General features: G+C 36.8%; 2 protein-coding genes across 5 annotated transcripts in view; both read right to left on the reverse strand.

Moving 5' to 3' along the window:
- The window catches only part of npr1b (natriuretic peptide receptor 1b), a 41,275-nt gene extending 31,145 nt beyond the window's left edge, over nucleotides 1-10,130 (reverse strand). The window contains exons 1-3 of one of the 4 annotated variants that reach the window (XM_083556051.1): nucleotides 9,692-10,130; nucleotides 9,332-9,424; nucleotides 4,969-5,774 (exon numbers count right to left, since the gene is read on the reverse strand). In XM_083556051.1, the coding sequence (XP_083412177.1) occupies nucleotides 4,969-5,734 (766 nt within the window). In that variant the 5' untranslated portion in view covers nucleotides 5,735-5,774; nucleotides 9,332-9,424; nucleotides 9,692-10,130. Of the gene's footprint in view, nucleotides 1-4,968; nucleotides 5,775-9,176; nucleotides 9,425-9,691 lie in introns of all 4 variants that reach the window. The other 3 variants (XM_083556052.1, XM_083556053.1, XM_083556054.1) reach the window with 3 other exon arrangements.
- A 10,772-nt stretch (nucleotides 10,131-20,902) lies between these two features.
- On the reverse strand, nucleotides 20,903-24,670 carry LOC310738581 (chromatin target of PRMT1 protein-like). The gene is made up of 6 exons (XM_083563657.1): nucleotides 24,538-24,670; nucleotides 23,863-23,939; nucleotides 23,584-23,731; nucleotides 23,104-23,248; nucleotides 22,611-22,709; nucleotides 20,903-22,348 (listed from the first exon to the last, which is right to left on the reverse strand). Exons 2-6 carry the CDS (start codon nucleotides 23,922-23,924, stop codon nucleotides 22,164-22,166), a joined length of 639 nt encoding a protein of 212 aa, XP_083419783.1. The 5' UTR covers nucleotides 23,925-23,939; nucleotides 24,538-24,670; the 3' UTR covers nucleotides 20,903-22,163.
- Nucleotides 24,671-24,830: the final 160 nt, after the last annotated feature.

The raw sequence follows: 24,830 nt of genomic DNA on the forward strand, positions 1-24,830 counted from the left end.
GAAATGAGAACATCAGACCTTCTGAGAGGATTATTATTTTTTTAGTATAATAAAATTACATTTTTTTTAAATAATTTTTTTAAATAATTGTAAGTAAATAAGTAGATATTACTACAGTAAAAGTAAAAGTAAGCCAGCCTATGAACCTGACGAAAAGTTCAAGGACTCAAAATCGACCCAAAATGCAGTGGCCAGAGTCATACAGAGGTTTTTTAAGATGGGTTCCACTCGGAACAGACCTCTTTAGGGTCGATTTTGAGTCCTTGAACTTTTCGTCAGGTTCATAGGCTGGCTTACTTTTACTTTAAAAAAAAAAAAAAAAAAAAAAAAAAAAAAGTTTTTTTTAAAAGTAAAAGTAAGCCAGCCTATCGACCCTATCGACAAAATCGACCCTAAAGAGGTCTGTTCCGAGTGGAACCCATCTTAAAAAACCTCTGTATGACTCTGGCCACTGCATTTTAGGGTGTTACGGATCTTTTTATAGTCTAGGCCAGTGGTCACCAACCTTTTTTGCTCCACAGACCGGTTTAATGTCAGACAATATTTTCATGGACCGGCCTTTAAGGTGTAGTGGAGAGATACAACAAGATAAAATGATATGGCATAAAAACTGGTATTTTCTTAATATAATAATAAACGTGAATCCACTGTGTATGCAACTTCATTAGTAGCGTCCTCGTAACAATGCGACAACATCACAATTTAGCGGTAATGTATTATGTGTTAGCGGCCTGAGCCCCTTTAAGAAAGTAGCGGATGGAGGTAAGACATGACCAAGGCAAGCATCTTGACATGCATCAAGAGTGAGTCATAGACAGATGTGGCGGAGAGAATTCGGTAATTTTCCAAAATAAAACATCGTTGAGAATCAGATAATAAATGAAATGAAAATAATGTAAGTTATGTATTCTTTCTGTGCGGCCCAGTAACAATTGAACTCATGATCAATCGCAACTAAATTGCACATTTTTATCTGTTCCAAATGTACCTTAAATTAATACTTTTCAAATTTTTTATACTTTTATAAATATGGGCATGGTCAAATATAGATGCTTTATGCAAATGTATTTTTATTATTAGTGAAACCCAATAATAAACATTGAGCATTAAGACAAAATATACTTGTAAATGTTTTAAAGTAATTATGGTGATTTGAATTACATAAAACATCAGGACACCAAACAGAACTTTTGCTATGTTTTCACACGGACGGTTTTAATTGCCAGATGTGTGCACCATGGCGGATTTTGGTGCTTGATTTGAGAGTTGGCACATCAGTAAAACAAATGTTTATTGATAAAAAAAAATAATACATTCTGTGGTTTTTTTTTTTTATATCTCAGTAAAGAAGGACATCGTGAACGAATGTGTGTGTTGGGTTGAAGGTTTTAATTTTGTCTCTTTTTATCTATTTATTTAAACTTTAAAACAGAAATGTGCACTGCATTAATTGAGCGTTAATAAAATTTGTGCCAGTAAAATGAATTCGTGTTTGAGAGCCCTAATATATATAGTAGGGCTATGAAAATTAACTAGTTAATAATAATATTATTAATAATAATGGTACATTCTCAATTACTTAAAACTTCACTCGCTACACTATTAATATAATTATACAATTAATAATAATAATCAAAATTGGATCCATTTGTAAATAAAAAGGAATGACTGATTTCTCAAAATGTAGTTTAGTAAAAAGTAAGATATTTGACTTTGAAATATGAGGAAGTTAAAGTATCAGTCTGCCCAAATGAAAATACTGCTCAAACAGAGTAAAGTACAGATGCACAAACAAGCTTCTTAAGCACAGCAATGGATTACATTTACTTCATTACTGTTCACCACTGCTGACATTTTTATACAGGCATTTCATTTAAAAACTAAAAGTGGACAAAAGGTTTCACTTTTGTTGCTATGGATAAAGTCATTCCTTTTGTGAATGTAATAATTTAGATACAATCATGCATACTTTATCATTATCTTGATCGGGTGATAGATTGTCATAGATTTATGTGTATATGAAAATAATTTGAGTGTCCAGACATTCATAATCACAAACAAATTATATTCTTATAGAACCATCTCTTTCAGACATGCCATTGTTTCCCAGAATGATTACACTCAGTCTGATATAAATAAAACTCGGACTCTATTCATTCATACATTACAAAATAAAAAATATATTGTCACATGAAATTATGGGCTATTTATTTATTAAGTTTTTAATTACTTATTGGAATAAAAAAAATTGAGAGAGAGAGAAATTCATATCTATCCGGAGACAAACTACTAATGCATGCATTAAAAAGCTGAAAATTTGTAGCTCAACCAGAATGAGAATGAAGCACTTGAAAGGAAAAGAACAAATCATTCATCAAGCATGTCTGAAAAACCCTGATCAATTCAGGAAATGAAGAACAAATTATGGCAGATTTAATGATAATACACTTTTTTCATAATAATTTAATTTGTCAGAAATCTGTGATAATAAATGTCACAAATTTGTCAAAGAATTTGTGTCATAAAGTAGCCCAAATTTATGAGAAAAACTTCGACTCATTTGTATAGTTCATAATGTTTAGCTGTGGGTCTGCCAATGGAATCTTATGACAATTCATAGTGAGAAAGGTATTTAAAAAATTGGTTCTTATAAATCATAGTACACCTTTATATAATGTAAAAAAAATGTTGGGGAGTTTGTTAAATCCCTTGCTGCTTTACAAAGGAATAATTTACAAAAATAATTCATAGGTTCCAGTGTGTGTGTGTGTGTGTGTGTGTGTGTGTGTGTGTGTGTGTGTGTGTGTGTGTGTGTCTGTGTGTGTGTGTGTGTGTGTGTGTGTGTGTGTGTGTGTGTGTGTGTGTGTGTGCTAAACATAATAATAAGGATAACAGGGAAATCCACAGTGGATTTCAGACTGAATACCATACAGAACTGAGAGAAAAACATGGAACATTTAGGAGTAAAAAGGCAGGGCATTGCTCCTGCTGATGTGAATAAAGTATGCATTTCTTATGCCGTATTGAGAAGTATTTCTACTAAGCTGAGACCTGGGAAAAGTTCACAGCTCCCCAAGTGAGCACAGCTTTATTTTTTAAGATGTCCTTTTTAATTTTCACATTAGTGCTCCAAAGCAATACAACTTTGCAATACAAATCTTTATTTATTTGCAAAGTAGACAACCAGATATCTCAGTTAAAGGACATGGGAATAAACTATATGTAAACACAAGCACAGGTATATGATTTACCTGTGGTAAATTTTAAAGGGACTTCACTAAACCATATATACTTATATATATAAAAACTATATATATTACTCAGAAACCGCTGTCTAAAAATGGAGCTGAATGACATAATGCAGAGCTTTGCTTTTACACCAAGATGTAGCTTGCCATAAAAGTGGGATAAAGTTGGCAGATGACGAAGTCTGTTTTCACAGGAAATGCCGATGTATCAGATACAATGTTCTACACTTCCTTATACGGTGACCTCTCATTATGAAGGTTGAGTGGACAATTTTATATTCTTTAGAGAACGAACCAAAGGTTACAAAAAAGTTCAATCATCTTCTTTGGATATAAATCTATCACAACATAACAGCACAGGAGTGAAATGTTAATGTTCAGCCTTTTGCAATAGCTTTACTAAAACTGCCCTAGAAGCTACAATTAGTCTGTCAACATCATCAGCAAGAGAACAGTACGTTCAGCTGATGTGTTTGAAACAGAAAAAAAGGTCTGCTGTGAGGATCTGAGCAACGTTAACCAAATTGAGAGGGCTAGATGGGAGGTTTGTGGGGGTGTTCCTGGTATGCAGTGGTTAGTACAACACCTAGTAAAAGTCTAAAAGACAATTATTAAACTGGCCACAGGATCATGGGATCCCAAAAATTACTGATTCAGGTGAGGAGCGAATTCAAGACCACCTGGTCGAATCTCAAAGAAGAGCTACTGCAGCACAAATTGTAGAAAAAAGTTAATGCTGGCAAGGGTAGAACGTCGTCAAAACACACAACGCATCATAGCCTGCTGTGTATGGGGATGTGTATCTGCAGGCAGGTCAGAGTCAGAGTCCACTAAATAAATGGACGCATGGACATCAGAACTGGACCTTGGGGCAATGGAAAAAGGTGTCCTGGTCAGATGAATCACATTTTCTTTTGCATCATGTAGACAGCCAGGTGTGTGTATTGTGGAGAAAACATAGCATCAGGATGCACTAATTGAAAAGGAGGCAGTGTGATGCTCTGAACAATGTGCTGCTGGAAGTTTATTTGGATATTACTTTTGCAAGAACAGCTATTTTCAACATTGTTGCAGACTAAGTAGACCTCTACATGACAATGTATTCTGTATTGGCAGTGACCTTTTCAGCAGATTATGTCCCCTGCCACACTGCAATTATTTCTATAGAATGGTTTGAGAAACATAAAGAGCTCAAGGTGTTGATATCCAGCATGATTCATGGAGGCCCCACCTCTCTCTCTCTCTCTCTCTCTCTCTCTCTCTCTCTCTCTCTCTCTCTCTCTCTCTCTCTCTCTTCCTCTCTTTCTCCAGAGGTAAAGTTTGTTTATGACGTATATTAACTTCGTGTTCTGGGACCATACCAAATCTCACTATAAAACAATCAACTCTGTTTTGTAGTTTACAGTCTGGGAAATACAAAGCAAGTCAGTAATTATAGATAACAGACTATGAGGGAAATGTTCTAAAGAAATTGAATGGACAACGCAAACTAAAAGATTTATGTAAATGGCGTACACCAAATATTTTTCCCAATGAAATTTGAAAGAAGCAATTAGATTGACTGGCAAAATATTTGAGTTATACAAACATAAAGAACAATATCATATATCACTAGTAGGAAAAACTGTGACTCGGTACTAGGTTAGTACATTACAGACAATTCACTTGAAATTGTTTCCATCTATTAAGAGCAAGAACAAGACAAATCAAAGCTACTCACCTCTACCTTCTTCCTTTATCTTGTTTAGGTGCTCAGAGTAATTGATGGGCCCGCTGTCCTCCTCAAACACAAGTTCTGCTGTGGTGATGTTGACATCTTGCAACTCCATGTAAAGACCCTCAATGGTAAAATAGCACTCACGCTCACTCATTTTGCTGTCTCCGAACATCAACAGGGCATGCTGCTCCCAACCAAAGTGTCTACATACATGAAGTACAAACTCACCCAGTTTTTTGTGTGTAGGACCTGTGTTAGTAATGGAGGTGTAGACTGCGGCCCGAAGAAGGAAGCCTAATGCTGGTGCCCCTGCTGTGATCATGGGTAGACCCCAGTGTGTAGTGAAGAGACCAACTGGAGAGGCTGGGTAGTTGCAGCCTGGACCAATGAAAGCCCATGGCTCATGAGTGAACTTCAGATCCACAGCCATTAGTGGGGCAACAAAATCAGAGCAAATACCATCAGCATTCTCACTGTTATTAAAAATGTGGCACAATTTGTACCCAGGCAGGAGTAAAGAGTCAGCATTGATGAGCGCTATTGCACGCAGTAGGGCAGGCCCAACACGTGGCCAGGCCCATGGGTATGAGGTATTGTCCTTGGGTAGAATAATAGCCAGTATAATGTTTTCCTGTTTGTGCGTGTGTTTGTGAGGCTCGTGGGAATGAGGGGATCTGGGATGGATAGAAACAGAAGGACAGCAGAACAGGAGCAGCAGCAGTGGGGCTACAAACGGTCTGCCACCATCTAACCAGTACAGCAGCCACATGGCTCCACACTTCACTCACCTAAAAGTCTGAAACACAACACTACACACACACACACACACACACACACACACACACACACACACACACACACACAGAAATCTTTATGCCAGCACAGGGGGTAATCATTACATCTTCAATGTATAAATGTTTAAGATATTGTGAAAGTATGTGATTTGAGAATTAGATTTTCCTTTAATTTACATAGTGTTCTCAATCCTCATCTTACAATTATTCTAAGAAATGATAATAGCATGACATAAGAATAGATCGAATAAATGCAACTGCTTTACTGTGAATTCAAAATGTGTAAATAATAATAATAATAATAATAATAATAACAAAAGTAATAAAAGCTAAAAAGAAATGGGGAAATATAATTCAACAACGTGCAATGCGTTTGAGTGATCAGCCTAGTAGATTTCTCTTTAACTGACCAGCCTGATTACTAGACATTTATTACCTGTACAATACATTCAGAAAGTATTCATTTACATTTTACTTTTTAAAATTTTGCTAGGTTGCAGCCTGATTCTACATTTGGTCAAATCAATGTTTTTTCCTATTAATCTACACTCAGTACCTCATAATGACAAAGTAAATACAGATTTCTAAAAATCTCTAATTTCTTTTATTAAAAAACTGTACATACAGTGGTGTGAAAAAATGTTCCTTTCTGATTTCTTATTTTTTTGCATGTTTGTCACACTTAAATGTTTTAGATCATCAAACATTAAAATTTTAGTGAAAGATAACACAAGTAAACACAACATGCAGTTTTTAAATGAAGGATTTTATTATAGAGGAAAAACAAAATCCAAAACTACATGGCCCTGTGTGAAAAAGTGTTTGCCTCTAAACCTAATAACTGGTTGGGCCGCCCTTAGCAGCAACAACTGCAATCAAGTGTTTGTGATAACTTGCATTGAGTCTGTTACAGCGCTGTGGAGGAATTTTGGTTCGCTCATTTATGAAGAATTGTTGTAATTCAGCCACATTGGAGGGGTTTCGAGCATGAACCGACTTCATGCCAACAACATCTCAATGGGATTCAGGTCAGTCTTCATTTTTTCTTCAGCCATTCAGAGGTGGACTTGCAGGTGTATTTTGTATCATTGTCCAGCTGCAGAACCCAAGTTCGCTTCAGCTTGAGGTCACGAACAGATGGCCGGACATTCTCCTTTAGGATTCTTTTGGTAAACCACAGACTTCATGGTTCCATTTATTACAGCAAGTCTACCAGGTCCTGAAGCAGCAAAACAGCCCCAGACCTTCACACTACCACCACCATATTTTACTGTTGGTATGATGTTTGTTTGTTTTTTTAAATGGGGTGTTACTTTTACGCCAGATGTAATGGGACACACACCTTTCAAACAGTTCAACTTTAGTCTCATCAGTCCACAGTATTTTTTTTCCAAAATTCTTTGGATCTTCAAGATGTTTATTGGCAAAAGTTAAACGAGCCTTTATGTTCTTTTTGCTCAGCAGCGGTTTTTGTCTTGGAACTTTGCCATGCAGACCATTTTTGGCCAGTCTCTCTCTTATGGTGGATCTTAACTGAGTCAAGTGAGGCCTGCAGTTTTTTTTATGTTGTTGTTGGGGCTATTTGTGAATAATGGCTTTCACTGTGGTTCTCTGGAGTCCCAACGCTTTAGAAATAGCTTTATAACCTTTTCCAGACTGACAGATCTTAATTACTTTCTTTCTCATTTGTTTCTAAATTTCATTGGATCTTTTGGTCTACTTCACTTTGTCAGGCAGGTCCTATTTAAGAGATTTCTTGATTTTGAACAGGTATGGCAGTAATCAGGCGTGGGTGTGGTGAGAGAAATTCAACTCAGGTGTGATAAACCAAAGTTTTAACAGGGGGGCAAACACTTTTTCCACAAAGGGCCATGTAGTTTTGATTTTGTTTTCCTTTATATAATAAAAACCTTTATTTAAAAACATGTTGTGTTCACTTGTGTTATCTTTTACTAATATTTAAATTAGTTTGATGATCTGAAACATTAAAGTGTGACAAACATGCATAAAAAAAAAAGAAATCAGGAAGGGGTCAAACACTTTTTCACACCACTGTACGTATTTAGACCCTTACCCAGTACAGCCTCGATTCTATTTAAGTATGACGCAACAAGGATTGGCCGATATTTTGGCATCCTCTTAAGATTGGTTAGGTAGAATAGGGACCTTCTGTGTACAGCCACATTCAGGTCTCTCCAGAGATGTTCAATAGAGTCCAACTCAGGGCTCTGGCTGAGCCACTCTAGGACATTCACAGAGTTGTCCCTAAGCTTCTGTGTTGTCTTGGCTGTGTGTGATTAGGGTTGATGTCATGTAGAAAGGTGAACCTTCATCCCAGTCTGAGGTCATAAACACTGTGAAACAGGTTTTGATTTAGGATATCTCGTTACTTTGCTCCATTCAGCTTTCCCTCAACCCTGGCTAGTTTCCCAGTCCCTGTTGCAGTAAAACACCTCCACAGCACGATGCTGCCACCACTATGCTTCAGTGTTGAGTTTTGGGCAGGTGACCAGCTCATGGAAGAGCCCTGGGTGTGCTCCATTTGAGAATTAAGAAGGCCACATGGAAGCTTTCACCAGATCTGTGCCTTGCTACAATCCTATCTCTGATCTCTGCTGGCAGTTCCTTTGACCTCAGCTTGGTTTTTGCTCTGATATGCATTGTCATCTGTGAGGCTTTATATAGAGAGGTCCAATCAATAAACTTTTAAACAGGTACACTTCAATCAAGGTGTAGAAACATCTCAGCAACAAGGAAGAGAAAAGGGAGGCAGCCGAGCTAAATTTTAAGTGTTGCAAAGTGTCTGAATATTTATGTGTGAAATTTCAGGTTTTTTTTCTTTACAAATATTTACAGAGATTTCTAGACTTCTGTTTTCACTTTGTCATTATTGAGAACTGAGAGCAGATTAATTAAACAAAAAAAATAGTATAAAATAAAAAAACCAGGAACAATAACATTTATAAAATTAATTTACCATAGCTAACAATATATAGTGGGAAGAACTAAGCATGTATAATATAATATAATATAATATAATATAATATAATATAATATAATAATATAATATTTTGCAATATATAATATGCAATATTTCCATATGTTTATACTTCACTAATCTCAATTTGCAGATGTTCATTAATTCATAATCAAAGATTTGCTAGGTAAACATACAAGTAAATTTAGACAATGTCAAAGTAACATTTCTGATACAAAAAAAAAATCTTCCAAAGCTAAAACATGCATGTGTAAACACTAATCAAACGCATGTAAACACCAGCAAATACTGCAGTTATACATTGAAATGTTCAGTGGTAATAGTGTAGAAGTATATCCAAAAGCACTTCCCTATCACTGTTTCCACCATCTTAGCTATTTTATCCATCAGCCAGTTCAATCCAATTATATTGTACTCACCACTTACCCGCATGGGCAGGTCTGATGACAGTGTACACAGCACATTATAGCTTCTTACTAACTTTCAGACTGCTCTAATGCTGTATGAATGTGTGTGTGTTTCCTGCCCAGGCAAACCCTTTTAGAGAAGGGCTGATTTCTTAAAATTACATTACCTAAAATAAAACATAGATTATCTCCATGTCAGATTGTGTGCTCTGTGCAGCAGCTGGGTTGGTTATGGCTCTCCACTGCTGCTGTCATTACAACTGGTGAAGAGAGAGAGATAACGAGAGAGAGACCGAGACAGAGAGAGAGAGATGGAGAGAGAGAGAGAGAGAGAGAGAGAGAGAGAGAGAGAGAGAGAGAGAGAGAGAGAGAGAGAGAGAGAAAGAGAGAGAGAGAGCGAGAGAGAGGATCAGATGAATCAGTGAATCACAGTGGGGGAGTGGTCCCACATTTCAGAAGTGTACACAGTTGTAGAGAGAATTAGTGGGCACATAAGAGACTGAAAAATCAAGTTAATGAGGTTTCACCTGTAGATTTAAAGGAGGAGCAGAATTAACTGAGTGTGTTCCTTCGGTAGTAAATCAACCTGCTGACTCACACAATAACAAACACCTCCAAATAGTGTGAGAATAAGCTTCAAAATTATCCACACAAGACGATAAATCCATACATCCACGCGATGCAAGACACCTTGAGCCAGAGAGTCATTGAATCATTATGACCATGTAAAATTTGGATTTAATGCGCTCTCATGCTGATAGGACTCCTGTAGCTCCAGAGTTGAAGTAGCAGCATTGAAATCTCTTCGTCACCTGCAGAAAAGAGCTGGGGCAAATTTCCTCAATATGTCCATATACTGTAGTGATGCTGTGAAAATTTGGCTCTGTTGCAAGCTATCCTGACTGAACAGCAGCCCGGTGTCAGACTGAGCAAGAGACGCCTGAGTAATATTGTAGGACTGTGGAAATGTGTGTATGTGTGTGTGTATGTGTGTGTGTGTGTATTCACCTAAGTCCACATATCTTTCCCTCTAATGTCCTCTCTCTCTTTCCACAAGAGGGAGGGAGAGGAAAAAGGAGAGGTTGTGAAAGAGAATGATAAATGAACATTCTCTATGCTTCTGCTCTGTATCTTTCACATCAGTAAAACAATACAGTAAAAAAATGACTACTTTTTTTCTCACTGTGGTTGTATTTTCTTTAATCTTTAGTATGTATGTATCTGAATAGTCCCATCAACTTCTAGCCTGCTAGTCAGTATACATGCCATTTACAAATCAATCATTTGTGGGCTACAGTGGATAGAGTTCAGAGCCATATATCAGCCATATGTCATAGGTCATATCCCTTAACTCTAAATCTCCCTGAATTCTACACTGGGTTTGACCTCAACTCATATCTTTCTCTAGACTAAAAGGCACACAAACAACACTTGGAAAACTTCCTTATTTACTGTAACTGAACTTGACTCAGTTACCAAAAGATATGTTGTGTTCTCTAGTAGAAAATGCTTAATGCATTTGCTCTACTATCAAATGATATGAATGAACAAGCTCCTCCTCTCCTTCATGAACATAAGTTAGAGAAAGACTACTTTCAATATGTAGTTGAAAAGTAAAAATGGTACATGGTATACAAAAACCCTGTCTACTTCTCCCTTAAACCCAATATACCTTTGTAACACCTATTTTCAAGTAACAATGCAAAATTTCTATTTCAAAATGATGTTTTTAATTATTATTATTTTCTTATCACCATTGTTTAATCAGTCATAAATTTTCTGCTTAAAATCATGAGGGGAAAAAATCTAATATTAATTTGTATTGTTATTCATAGCATAGTATAAAAATATCACCCAAAATTCTGTATTCTGCATCAATAATCAAAAGCACCCTTGTGGGTTGTGTATAGTATGCACTAGATCAGTTCTGTTGATTGTGGAGAGAGAGAAAGAAGTCTGATGGATAGGGTTACCAAAACAGGATGCAACACAATAGTGCCTCCCTCCCCTACTCTTTCAATTTGTCTTATCTTACTCTATGTCCTTACTTTAGACACTCAACAGTGAATGTCCTTTTTTTAACAATATCACAACTACTTCAGTTAAATAAAATAAAGTCTAAAAAAGACTAGAGACAAACAAATGTGTCTTGTTTGACATGTCAGACATGGCATTTGTGTTTTCTTATTAGTAAACAGCATTTTTTTCCTTAATATAAAATTGCATAAAATTCAGGCTCTAACAGGAATATCCTCCTTAATAGGGAGCACTAGAGCATAATCTCTGGAGACATTCAGAATGGGAGGCAAGATCAGCAATGCCATGAAGCAATCTGCTAAAGCAGGTTTATAGAAGCATGAACATGCATCAGATATGGTACGATTATTTTGCTTTCTTTAATAAATAATTCTTAAGAAAAAAACTGGTGAAACAGTTTTCCTTTTTCTTATCTATAACATTTAAGACTGTGTATATTTGTGTCTGTAGTTCCATTTGCAGTCTCAGTTGAGGAAAAAAGAAAAATCCACCCTGGACAACTTAATCTTTATAATTATCTTGAGATCTTTATAATTTGAATTCAGAATTTTTTAGTTTAAATAGTGATTAAGTGAAAAAAAAAAACTAATGCTCTTTTGTTTCTTTAAAAAAAAAAAACTAACTCAGCAGTTACGTTAGAGATCTTTTAACTTCTTCTCTTTTAGACATAATTGAGATAGAACTTGCAATGTTGCTAACAATTGTTAACTACTCGTGAAATGCCAAAACACCAACCAACAAATTCACCACCAAAATCACTAGGCACATTTACTCACTAAGAAAAAGGCTTCAAATGCGCCATTCAACCACCAGCCTGTTGTGCCTGTTCTCAACATACTCTCTCTTTGAACTATATTTAGACACATACGCAAAAATTAGTAATGGAGTGAATTGAAAGCCAAAAATTACATTGTAGTTCCTGTAACATAAACTTGAGCATTTGGTGGCAGACAGAAAAAGATTTTTTTGTGCCAGCCACCATGTCCACTGACCATCTCATCTCATTACCTCCCAGAATTTTCAGCTGAAATACATATTCACTTCCCATCCCAGTCCCACTTCCTTGTTTACTGGTTGTATTCAAATAAACAGCTTATTCTATAGTTTACTTCTGTATATACAAGCTATACTCCTCTGTGTGTATATTCAATACAAATCCTTGACAGTTATCACCTGTTCCATTTACCTAAAGTCTATTGGATGTTTAAAAAACTCCTAGCAAGTTTATTTGGTGCACAATGGTGCAGTGATAAGCATTGTCACCTATTCATGTTGACATTCTCTAGGTTCTGGCACTTTCCAAAATCTATGTTAGAATTGGTGATTCTAAACTGTGTGAATACTCTGTAACTGTGTGTCTGTGAAGGATGACCTGTGATAGATAGGCATCCCATACATGGTTTGCTGCAGACATAATGTTTACAGCGAGGGTTAAACTTATCAGCACAGGGCCAGTTTTTCTTCCAACCCAGCAGGAGCTACACCTGGTTCCACTTGTTTAATCAATTCATTTTGGTCTTCAATCAGCTAGGAAGAGTGCCTCCTATTTGGCTGCAGTGAAAAGCTGCATCTACAGCGGACCCTTCCTGGGTAAGATTGAAGACTGGTTTACAATTTTGCCAAGCTCAAGCTCTACCTTCACTCTGAGCATGATAAAGAAGTTACTGAAGACTGATGAAAGATTGGTTGCAGCAAAATTACAAGCATTTCACAATAATATAAACTGAAATGCAATATTAGTCATACATTTACAATCAAATGCTGGACTTTTTTTTTTTTTTTACTCGTTTTACAGGAATTTCATTGCAACTAACTGTTAGCTAGAAAATTTAACTTAAATATTGAACATTTACAATACTTTTTATGCAATAGTGATTTTATACATACTGTATAATAACTAACTAACTGAGGATGTAACGTGGATTTGCTATAACCAATCATAAGATGTTATACAAACATTATAACTATTATGCTTTAAAGGCATTTTTTGTAGTAGCATGATGAAATATTCAGCATTTAATTGGTTATTTCTTTCTTCATAAAATTGTTGGTGTATTTATATATATATATATATATATATATATATATATATATATATATATATATATATATATATATAATAAACTAAAAGGCTCACACAGGTAACCCTAAACAAGCACTGAGCTTCCTCTCATCTCCAGACTCACATTTGTTTCACATTATTTAAAGTGGTGTGAAAGTGTTTACTAATTTATTTATTTATTTTTTCAAAAAAGCTTTGAAGCAGCAAAACAGCCCCAGACCATCACACTACCATCACCATATTTTACTGTTGGAACAATTTTCTTTTTCTGAAATGAGGTGTTACTTTTACACCAGACGTAACGGGACACACCTTCCAAAAAGTTCAACTTTTGTCTCGTCAGTCCACAGAGTATTTTCCCAAAAGTCTTGGGGATCATCAAGATGTTTTCTGGCAAAACTGAGATGAGTCTTTATGTTCTTTTTGCTCAGCAGCGGTTTTCATCTTAAAACTCTGCCATGCAGATCATTTTTGCCCAGTCTCTTTCTTATGGTGGAGTCATAAACACTGACCTTAACTATGGCAAGTAAGGCCTGCAGTTCTTTGGATGTTGTTGTCGGGTCTTTTGTGAGCTCTTGGATGAGCGTCGCTGTGCTCTTGGGGTAATTTTGGTCAGCTGGCCACTCCTGGGAAGGGTCTCCACTGTGCATGTTTTTTCCATTTGTGAATAATAGCTCTCATTGTGATTTACTGGAGTCCCAAAGCTTTAGAAACGGCTTTATAACCTTTTCCAGACTGATAGATCTTAATTACTTTCTTTCTCCTTTGTTTCTGAATTTCTTTGGATCTCAGCATGATATCTAGCTTTTGAGGATCTTTTGGTCTACTTCACTCTGTCAGGCAGGTCCTATTTAAAAGATTCTTGATTGCGAACAGGTGTGGCAGTAATCAGGGATGAGTGTGGCTAAAGAAAGTGGGCAAACACTTTTTCACACAGGGCCATGTGGTTTTGGATTTTGTTTGCCCTCAATAATAAAAACCTTCATTTTAAAACTGCATGTTGGGTTCACTTGTGTTATCTTTTACTAATGTTTTAATTAGTTTGATGATCTGAAACATTAACGTGTGACAAACATGCCAAAAAATAAGAAATCAGGATGGGGGCAAACACTTTTTCACAGCACTGTAATTCCCATGCTGTGGATGCTTCTCTGCAGCTTTCAGTAGGTACAGCTAAAATTATACGAAGGCTGCAGAACAACAAATAGCAGGCAGCAGAAAAGTTATATGGTGTTCAGTACACAAAATGAACAAATTTCTGCCAAATGGTTGGATAGCTTATCTCTTTGCTTTTTGATATATACACAACCACACATATTTCTCATGTTTTGTTTATAATCATGGTTTTTAAATTGATAATACTGTTTAATTTAGTGCCAAGCAGCTAAAGTAATGTTATAAACAACTCGAATTGCAAAGGATTTTTTTGTGACTGGAAACATTGTGCAGAAACTCATACGCAATATGTAATATATTCAGATATTTACATCTGGTGAATAAAATCATTTGATATAATTTTCTGTTCAGTTCTGTTCAGTGAAAATTTTAATTCACAACCAAACGGTTGCAAACAACTATTATTGTAATCCCAATACATAACATTCGTAAATCTATCTTTAACATTTCCCTTTATCCTAAGAGATTACAGCAGGGCTTCCTGGCATGATGCATGATTTGTGATACTCTAAAGAAATCTAAAGAAAAAACAAATACAGATATTAACAGTTTTTCAAACTATTCATTAAATTTTCCAGGCTATAATGCGAAAGTTAAAATAAATAGATAAAACACATGCCATGCTTTTGATTCTTCAAACTTGACATAATAATTGTAATTTATGCTGCTATATTTATGTATGAATTAAAACGTGTTACTGAATGGTTATTAAGTCCCTCAACTAATATGATTTAACATATCAAAATGTTGATACAATAAATATATATCAACTATCAAGAAACCCACACTCATAAACTCAGCTTGCATGTGCAGTCCTCAGCATGTACTTGTGGACAGTGTGTGCTTAGACCATTTACTTTAATTTCTTCTCCAACGCATTTAAGGGAGAAAAAAGAACAATAGAATTTCACATTCACCTTCTCAATCACGTGTTATTGAAGCAGGCCCAGCTGAAGACCCAGGGATCATATCAATCGTAGTACTCAGTTGAGATTAAGGTCACTGAGATGATGTCTAAATTAACAGCCTGGGCAGAAATCAGCCACTTGTCTATTTTTCTCATGGCTATTATTATGCACTTGTTCTTACTAAACTCTAAAATCAACCATATTAATGCCTTTTTATTTCTTAAAGGGGAAGGCATGCTGGGGTTTGTCCTTGCTGGCAGATTTAAACCAGCTGGTTGTGGTTCTTCTCAATCATAGGGTTTAGCCAGTAAAAATCAAACAGTTCTATATTTTATATAGAAAAGATGTATAAAGATTTATACATTATAATTTAGGACTAAAGAGTTATAAATTATACTTTATAATTGTCACGCTCGGTATAAGAGTCGGAGACCAAAATACAGTCAGTATGTTTTATTTGTCATAGTGCACACACAGAAGCTCAGGTAGAAGCACGAACCGGAAACCGGGTATAATCCGAATCAGGGAAAGTCCAGGGATGATCGCTAGTATGAACTATAGAGCGGACAGTGAGTGCGTGAGAACGAGGGCTTATAAAGGAGAGCATAGATTGGAGACAGGTGCTGGTGATTAGTTTAAAGGTGAGGCTAAGTGCCGAGGGGGGGCGTGTCTGGTGGTTCCCTGACAATAATGAACCACAGTCAGAGGAAACGATATTAGCAATAAGGTTTAGTGATTAATGTGTATAGAGTAAATAAGTAAAGTAAACGGGTATATTTGGAATATGGAACGCTAATGACTGAGGTTAGAAATCATATAAATTTAAAGATTGAGTTAAATACTAATTTCCAAATAGTGATTGCTACTTTATAACCATATTTGTCATTGCAATATATATATATATATATATATATATATATATATATATATATATATATATATATATATATATATATTAGCAAGGAACTGCTGTCAGAGCTGTAATGTAATACAACTAAATAATATAAAACATTTATGTTATTCATCATGATTTAACGTTAAGTAATTTGATTTTATTTAAATATATTTATAATATTGAATTTATAACTACTATTAATTATATTAATAGCATATAACCCACAAAAAAAAAACCACAATATGTAGTTAGTTATATACATATTGAGTATCGTTTTCTGCCCTCTAGAGGCTTAATTTAGTAGTACACTGTATTATCTTTTTCAGCACGATCTCCACCATGATACTGGCGATACAAGACAGGAGAGATCTATTCTCAGAGAACGGTTAATCCCAAATGTCAGAAAATCCGCTTTGCTCTTTCCAGCACAATTAACTTTAACAATTAACAGCATCCTGTACTGACACAGAAACAGTTGACAAACAGCAGAAAATCCTCCAGAAAGGTAATTTATCTAACTGTGGGGGACTCTTAGTCTCCCAGTCTTTGAACATCCAAAAAAAAAAAAAAAAATCATTAACAAATAGTAACTTCACTGTACATACATTAATTTCTTTTAATTTTGATGATTATATCTTACAGCTAATGAAAACCCAAAAGTGAGTATTTGGGTAAGTAAAGTAAACATTTGTAAAGTAAGTAAAGTAAAAGTAAGTAAAGTAAAAATTTGAATATTAAAAATAATAAAAGTTCAATATTAGGGACTCGCTGTGTCACACTCTAATCAGCAAATTAAATCCAAAACACCTGCAAAGGTTTCCTGAGCCTTTAAATAGTGTCTCAGTCTGGTTCAGGCTACACAATCATTGGGGAAGACTGCTGACTTGACAGTTGTCCAGAAGACGATTATTGACGAATTGAAGCCCATTGAAGAGTCAAGGGGAGAGTCACAAAGAGTGGACTGCAGCTGGAGTCAGTGCTTCAAGAGCCACCACGCACAGACATATTCATAGGCTACAACTGACGCATTCCTTGTGTCAAGCCACTCCACAACCAGAGGCAACGTCAGAGGTGTCTTACCTGGGCAAAGGACACAAAGGACTGGACTGTTGCTCAGTCAGCCAAAGTTGTCTTTTCAGATAAAAGGAAAGAAAATTTTGCATTTCATTTGGAAATCAAGGTCCCAGAGTCTGGAAGAAGAGAGGGGAGGTACAGGATCCAAGTTGCTTGAGGTCCAGAGTAAAGTTTGCACAGTCAGTGGTAATTTGGGGAGTCATGTCATCTGCTGGTGTTGGTCCACTGTGTTTTATCAAGTCCAAGGTCAGCACAGCCATCTACCAGAAAGTTTTAGAGCACTTCATGCTTCTCTCTGCTGACCAGCTTTATGGAGATGCTGATTTAATTTTCCAGCAGGATTTGGCACCTGCCCACACTGCCAAAAGCACCAAAAGTTGGTTAAATGACTATGATGTTGGTGTGCTTGACTGGCCAGCAAACTCACCAGACCTGAACCCCAGAGAGAATCTATGTGGTATTGAGGAAAATGAGAAACAAGAGAACAAAAAATGCAAATGAGCTGTGGAGGCCACTGTGAAAGAAACGTCTCTAGGTTTCTTATGTAACCCTAATTCCATGAGTGAACAAGACACTGTGTCGAAACGCTTTGGGAACGCCTCGCATTGTCTATGCTCTGAATCACGTGTGAAATCCGCCAATAGGCAAGTTGTTACATCATCGGCGGCTGACGTTGTGAAAACCAGGAAGCTACAAAATTCATGAGGGATGGTAGTGACATTAGCTTCTGTAAAAAGAGATGGTAAGCGCCGCAGGGATGCAGGGAGTGTGGCCTGTTAACGCAGCGTCTCATTCCCATAGGGAACTAGGGTTACATATGTAACCTAGAGACGTTCTCTTTCAGGAACTCGAGCTGCGTTGAAACGCTTTGGGAACGAGTGTCCAATCATGCTATACCGACCAGTCCCTGCCTAGTGTGTCTGAGAACCACCAACATGCAGGACAGAGGAGCTGGGAGTGGCTCTGATGTCAAGGTCATAGAACTTGACGAAGGTCAAATCGGTGGATCAGACCGCAGCGATGCATATGTCCTGAAGAAAAACTCCAGTACAACCTCCAGTATAATAGGTTGTGAGGGAGCTGTAGGCACCTTAGGCACATACACAGATTTAGGCTAGAGAAAAGCACTGGCCATGCCAGGGGCAAACTCTAGGAGAGACGGGGCCACGGAAAGATCCTGTAGGTCCCTGACCCTCTTAAGGGAGGATATTGCCAGAAGAAAGGTGGTCTTTACCGACAGGTAGCTAAGGACCACCTCGGCCAAAGGCTTAAAAGGGGGCTCAGATAGGGCCGCCAACACAACTGCCAAGTCCCACACAGGCACTCTGGGTCATATCCCGGGCCTCAGCTTCCGGGTGCCGTGTAGGAAACGTGTCATGAGAGGGTGTTTCCCCAGCGACTGTGGGGTACAATAAGCCACAATAGCGGACACGTAAACCTTTATGTAAACCTCTCCAGGGCCGCTTCACCACTGCTCATTTGTTTGATGTTCGCGTACAGCGAGGTCTGCAGGGAAAAGGCATGGGCCGCATATGGAGTCTTCCAGGACCTGGACACCTCGTTGTTGCACTAGCTTCCAAAAATTCTCTCTCCTCAAAGGAAGAAATATGGAGAAGAAAGTGAGGAAGGGGGTGCGCCCCCCCGGGGAACAGGTGCACGGCCCAGCACGGGGAGGCTGGAGGGGACTCATCCGTCTCCATGCCTTCTGCTAGGTTGGCCTGTGAGCCCCACGACCTTCGGTGCCACGTCGCCTCGGCGAGTGTGGGACCTGAGCCGTGAGAAAGAGCACTCTCCTCGAAGAGCGCTCTCCGGGAGCGGAGCATGTGTATAGCCATACGGCTACTGCGTGAACAATCGTCTCCCTCGAGAGCTGATTGAGCATGCTCCACTTCCAAGCAAACAATGCATAGCTCGTGGAAATTTTGTTTGCTCTGAGCCATTGCTTGCACAGACTCACACACAAAGCGCTTACCTGAACATAGAGAAGCTAATGTCGCTACCATCGCTCACCCATTTTGTAGCTTCCTGGTTTTCGCGACGTCGCCCACCAATGACATCACGACTTGCCTATTGGCCGGATTTCACGCGTGATTCAGAGCGTGGACAACGCGAGGCATTCCCAAAGCGTTTCGACACAGCTCGAGTTCCTTAAAGGGAACCTGGGCTTCCATACCACCTTAGCAGTGCCACAGACTGATCACCTCCATGCCACGCCGCATTGAGGCAGGATTTAAAGCAAAAGGAGCACCTGCCAAATATTGAGTACATATACAGTAAATGAACATACTTTCCAGAAGGCCAACAATTCACTGAACTTTATTTTTTGGGCTTATGAAGTATTCAAATTTTTATAGATGAATGAATCTATATAATATACAAGTATATATCTCATCATATATAATGTAATGAATCTATATATTATACGAGTTTCACTTTTTGTATTAAATTACTAAAATAAATCAACTGTTAATTGATATTCAGTTTATTAAGATGCACCTGTATATACCTTCACACACTTTCATAAGTGCCAGTGTATATAAAACCCAAAAATAAGAGTATTCTGTGTGCAGTTACACTGACCATGAGCTAATTCACCACTACTATGTCTTAGCATACAGCAGATCAGGCTATTAACTGTATTTGGCCGCATCATACAGGGTGGAATGATGACTGACTTACTGCACTCAACAGAGTCCAGTTAATGATCTTGACCTTGATGTAGAATCCCTGCTGATTTCCATTTCAAAATTGGATTTCAGCCCTGTGTGAGCAGAACATTTCTAATGTAAGAAGCTTAATAACTCTTCTAATTTGCTGCTGTACTTTACATTTACAGGTAATTATAGGGGCAAATATGTACTGACATTGCAGAACCCACACTTCAATTTGCTACAGTAAGGTCAAGTACAAGTTGTGAAACAGAACGCAAAAATCATGTATCAAGTTTCCCTGTTGAAGAAATCTAATCAAATACATCATAGTGGATCAGATTATAGCACCTACAGTAAGTGCAAATGCTGGTAATATTTTTCATATAAAATACATATAGAACACTTTTATAAGAAAAAATAAAACATGATGAACAAAAATGTTCACAGAAAAATGTACCTTTAAAAACCACATAAGAAGAAACACAACATATCTGACAAAATGGCAATGGTGTTTACACATAAACTGTTTAAACCTGCAAATATGATGCAATTTTACTTCAAAACGGAATGAAGCTACTAGTTTATAGATGGGAATGTCTGCCTTTTAAAAAGCCCATGCAATCACATTTTCTTACATGCCATATTTTCTGTGCATCGTTTTGTACATCTGGTGCATGTAGATAAAAAACCTGATCTATTCATCTCAGAAACTTATCAGTGATTCCTTGGGAAAAAAAATGCAGTGCACCTGTACTATAAAAAATGTGTGTACTTATAGAACAAAGCTTTATTAAAGATTTTGACAAAAGTGCACATAAACTAGATTTTTTAAACAGTTAAGAAAATATGAAAAATCAGGTCTTTAAACTAGGTCTTTTGAACAATATTAATCTTGAAATGAAAGCAGTACAATTTATCTTGAGTAAACATAAGTAATGAAATGGAATTTTATTTAATATGTGAAAGCCAAAATGTTTCTCAAGCAAACAACAAAGAATTTGGGAACAGGCTGTTTTGTGGCTGTACTGCAACAGCAAAAAAGAAAAAAAAAAAAAATAATAAACAAACAAAAAAAACCCCAAGGGTAAACATGCAATAAAATGTTAAAGCAATATTAACAGATGATTGCAAACTGAATAACATAGTCAGGGTGCTTGGTTCTAATGCTGTACAAGGTTTCCCAAAAGCCTCCAATTTACACTTTTTGCCTTCCAAAATGTATCTCATATTTTATATTTATAATTAACATTTTATATGAATATATTTTATATTTATTTGTCACATAGCAGGACATGGTAAATACAACACTGTTGCCAAACTTAACACATTGATAAAGACATTTCTGGGACCCACTGAGAAGAGGACGTTCACCAACTTACACTGGTAAGACAACAAGTGAGGAGACTTTCGTGGAATGCACAGTGCTTAACAATAAATGTTTAAATATTTAATTGTATTTAAAGTATACATCTAAATTCAGCATGCAACACTTAAGCAAAACATTAACTGGACAAAAGTAGGCAGCCTTCACAACAAAAACAATATGAATCCTAGACTCAAATTTAACCACCCCTTTAAATGTAAATAAAGGAATAAAATCTGGCAGCCTAGCAGCATTAGTGACCGAGGAATCTAATCAAATATGTAAGGAATACAATAAATGTAACTGTTTTATCATGAACACTAAAAAAATGTTTTATGGACATGAATACTTAATTTTTAAACATCCAGAAACAGCGCTGTAAAAGCTTCAAACTGTGGACCTGAGCTGTATATACTTATTATAACACTGTTCTGTATTTGTTTTTTTATAAGAACATTCTTCCCCTTTCAGTACAAATAATGAAAGAAGCAAAATTTTGCTGTCAAAAATCCAAAACAAAAAAAAATTAAGATGTGGACTTTCTACAGGAATTACACATAAGCTTCCGTAACTCTTCAGTAACTGAGGTTTCCGTTTTCCCCCATTTTCAGTCAACAAATCATGTAAAGACAAGATATAAATAGATAAACTTGAACAATGCACTGCAGTCACTTCTAACAGTGTTAACTCAACAATATTAAACCTCTAGGTGACCTGGGTCTAAGGATAGTTAAATGTTTGGGGATAATCAGTGCTTTTAACATAGGCTTAAGTCTGTATGAGCTGGCTATTAAACACACCATAAGTACAAAATAACTTTTTGGGGTAAAGCTTCATTGCAGTAGGTCTTCATTGTCAACTTCTGCCATGTATGCATCCAACTGGGCATCAAGTTTACGCTTTGTCAGGGACATGTAGTCATCCAGCTGTGCATCCAGCTCCTCGCGAGTGGGGACAGGGCGACTAGCTGGTCTAGAACTTCTTCCAGCTGAGCCACAGCCTACAAACAGCGAGCCTGCTGAGAGAACAGAGAGTTTCCTCATATAAGTATAAGAAAAACTCCAGCTGAAGAGTTGTTAAAAGTAATTATTAGGAAGATAAAAGCTTCATAAATTGTGAATAGCAAGTTTGTAATGAAACCAGGAAAAAAAATTTTTAATATTTGAACATAAAATATATATTTTTTATTTTTTTATAAAAAGAAAAAAAAAAAAAAAAAAAATCACAGGAGTGAATAGTGAATAGTTTTGCCATTTTGTAGTGTTATTAGATCTTTTTACCTTTGCCTCGGAGAGCTCCTCTTAATCCTCTACTCAGTCTAGGTCCACCTCTGCTTACAAAAGGTTTAGGCTGTTGTTCACTCAGGCTCCCATTTATCACTAGAATTTTGTAGAATTTATATATTAATTACAAGGCCATGTTTTTTCCCCACAATAGTTTCCCGAACTGAGAAATTAGTATACTGCAAGCAAGCTGATGCAGTGTTCAACCCCTTGTGGTGAAAAGAAGGTCTAGATTAAAAATACTTTTTTTCAAATACCCTAAACAATATTTTAGTTTTGCCATCCATGATAAACTGCTGAATAAAAGCTTGTGTTCGGTTCATGTTCACAACCAAATTACAACAATGTTATTTGTTAGACAAACACACAATATTTCAATAAACGCTGGAGGGCATTGTGGCAAAGACATTACAAACAATACATGTGTACAGACAATGTGTACAGACATTACAATAAATGTAAATATACGTGAGCTTTCGGTGTCACTCACATATTTTTGACAAAACTTGCTTCATCAGTGTCCCTCTTCCTCTCTGTCTTTCCCAGGATCTGGGCATCCTAGACAGGCCTCTCATCATCATGGGCCTCCCTAGCCTTGACTTGACACTGGACTTAAACTGATACCGCTTCACATTCTGGAAATAAATCAATAAAAGGTGTATTATTAACTAGAAGCATGAAATTCAAGATTAAAGAGAGTTCTTTCAGAATATACTAGCATATGCTGTAATGTTGTGCTACTAAGCTCAAACTCATCATGTCTGATTACTGTATTTGTGCACAGAACATACAAAGATACTCCACACAAACACTAACCTAAAACTCAGGATCGAATCTGGGACCCTGAAGCTGTGAGGCAGTGGTATTAACACTATGCCCTATTTCCTAACTCAGCTGAACCTCACCAATGTTCTATTACATTTGGCATTGTCTTGTTTGCTTTATGTGTTGTAAAACAAGTGAGATTCACCAAGTGGCTCTGAAGAGCAGCCACAACTGAAGGGCGGTTGGGCATTTGCTGAGCCAGAAGTTGGTTCTTTACAGAAGAAGTCAGCTGTTCAGGAACAGTTCTCCTGTGAGTCAGAGGCATCTGCTGATTCTTCAATATCATGGTAAAGCTACAGGAGTGCAGGACAGAAAGAAAAGAAGAGAGAACAACACTAAAACCCGTCTAATACAGGTTTTGGAGGTTACCTTCTGTTCACCTGAAATTGATTTGCTATAACTTTTGCACATGTAGTGTTCTCACCGCTCATCCAATGACATGGAAGAGGTGTTCTTCAGCATAATCTTGGAGGAGGATGAATTCATCTTTAACAACCAACTCTGTAATGGGCAGAAAACGATATGCAACACAAGTTATTATAAACTCGAATAAAACAGTGCCAAATGAAAGACTTATCATTCACAGTAGTGTCTTACTAGGAAACTGTGGAAATCCCAAATAGCAAGTCAACATGGCATTTTTATCTCATATTTGATCAGTTAAAAAAAGAATAAAAAAAATGATTTAATACCACAATATAAAACACTGAACTTGATTTATAAATATCAGGTCAGATACAGTATGTGAGTGAACAATGTTTCAAATTAGCAACCAGATTTGGTTTGCAGTGAACATTTAGGATTAGCGTTTGGAAATGAACACAAAATGAACTCTGTTTCTTGAAACAGCGCACAGTAAATACTACTAAAGTTTACTTTTGAGAAAAGTAATAGCAGGTGATATATCCAACATCAATTTCACTGATATTCGTTGTGAAAGTATCTGTTTAAATCTGTACCGAGTGAATCAGCTAATTCAAGTCCTGCTGCAAACACTCCCTAAATGTCTTCCTACTAGTTACTAAATGTTAACGCTGTGTGATATTATAGACGACGGAAAATAATTTTTTTTTATAAAGAATATATGTATATTAGTTACCAAATATTTAGCTGCAAAACCCGTATAAAGCTCTGAGAGGTGAAGCAGGTGGGGGATTCGCCCACACTTCCCAACAAACTTCCCCACTGCAACCCACTCAAACACCTGAGGACCAAAGAAGCCTGCATTAAATAACTAGTTTACTAATATTTTTGAATTCACTCACTTACAAACTTTGCAGGTGGGTCTTTCTAGGCTTTACGAGTCAGTGGCAGAATAATACGGTCCCATAGAGTAAACAGGTGAGGGATTAAACGACACATAACACCACCAGGACGCGCTATATTCCAGTG

Source organism: Silurus aristotelis (genome assembly GCF_946808225.1).
Source record: "Silurus aristotelis genome assembly, chromosome: 1".
Lineage (NCBI taxonomy): Eukaryota > Metazoa > Chordata > Actinopteri > Siluriformes > Siluridae > Silurus > Silurus aristotelis.

Coding starts and splice junctions, on each gene's coding strand:
- LOC310738581 (XM_083563657.1), bottom strand. CDS start 23,924: ATGAATTCATCCTCCTCCAAGATTATGCTGAAGAACACCTCTTCCATG. Junction 22,710..23,103: donor GCAAGTTTTGTCAAAAATAT/GTGAGTGACACC, acceptor ACAAAATTCTAG/TGATAAATGGGAGCCTGAGT. Junction 22,349..22,610: donor AGGAGCTCTCCGAGGCAAAG/GTAAAAAGATCT, acceptor CTGTTCTCTCAG/CAGGCTCGCTGTTTGTAGGC.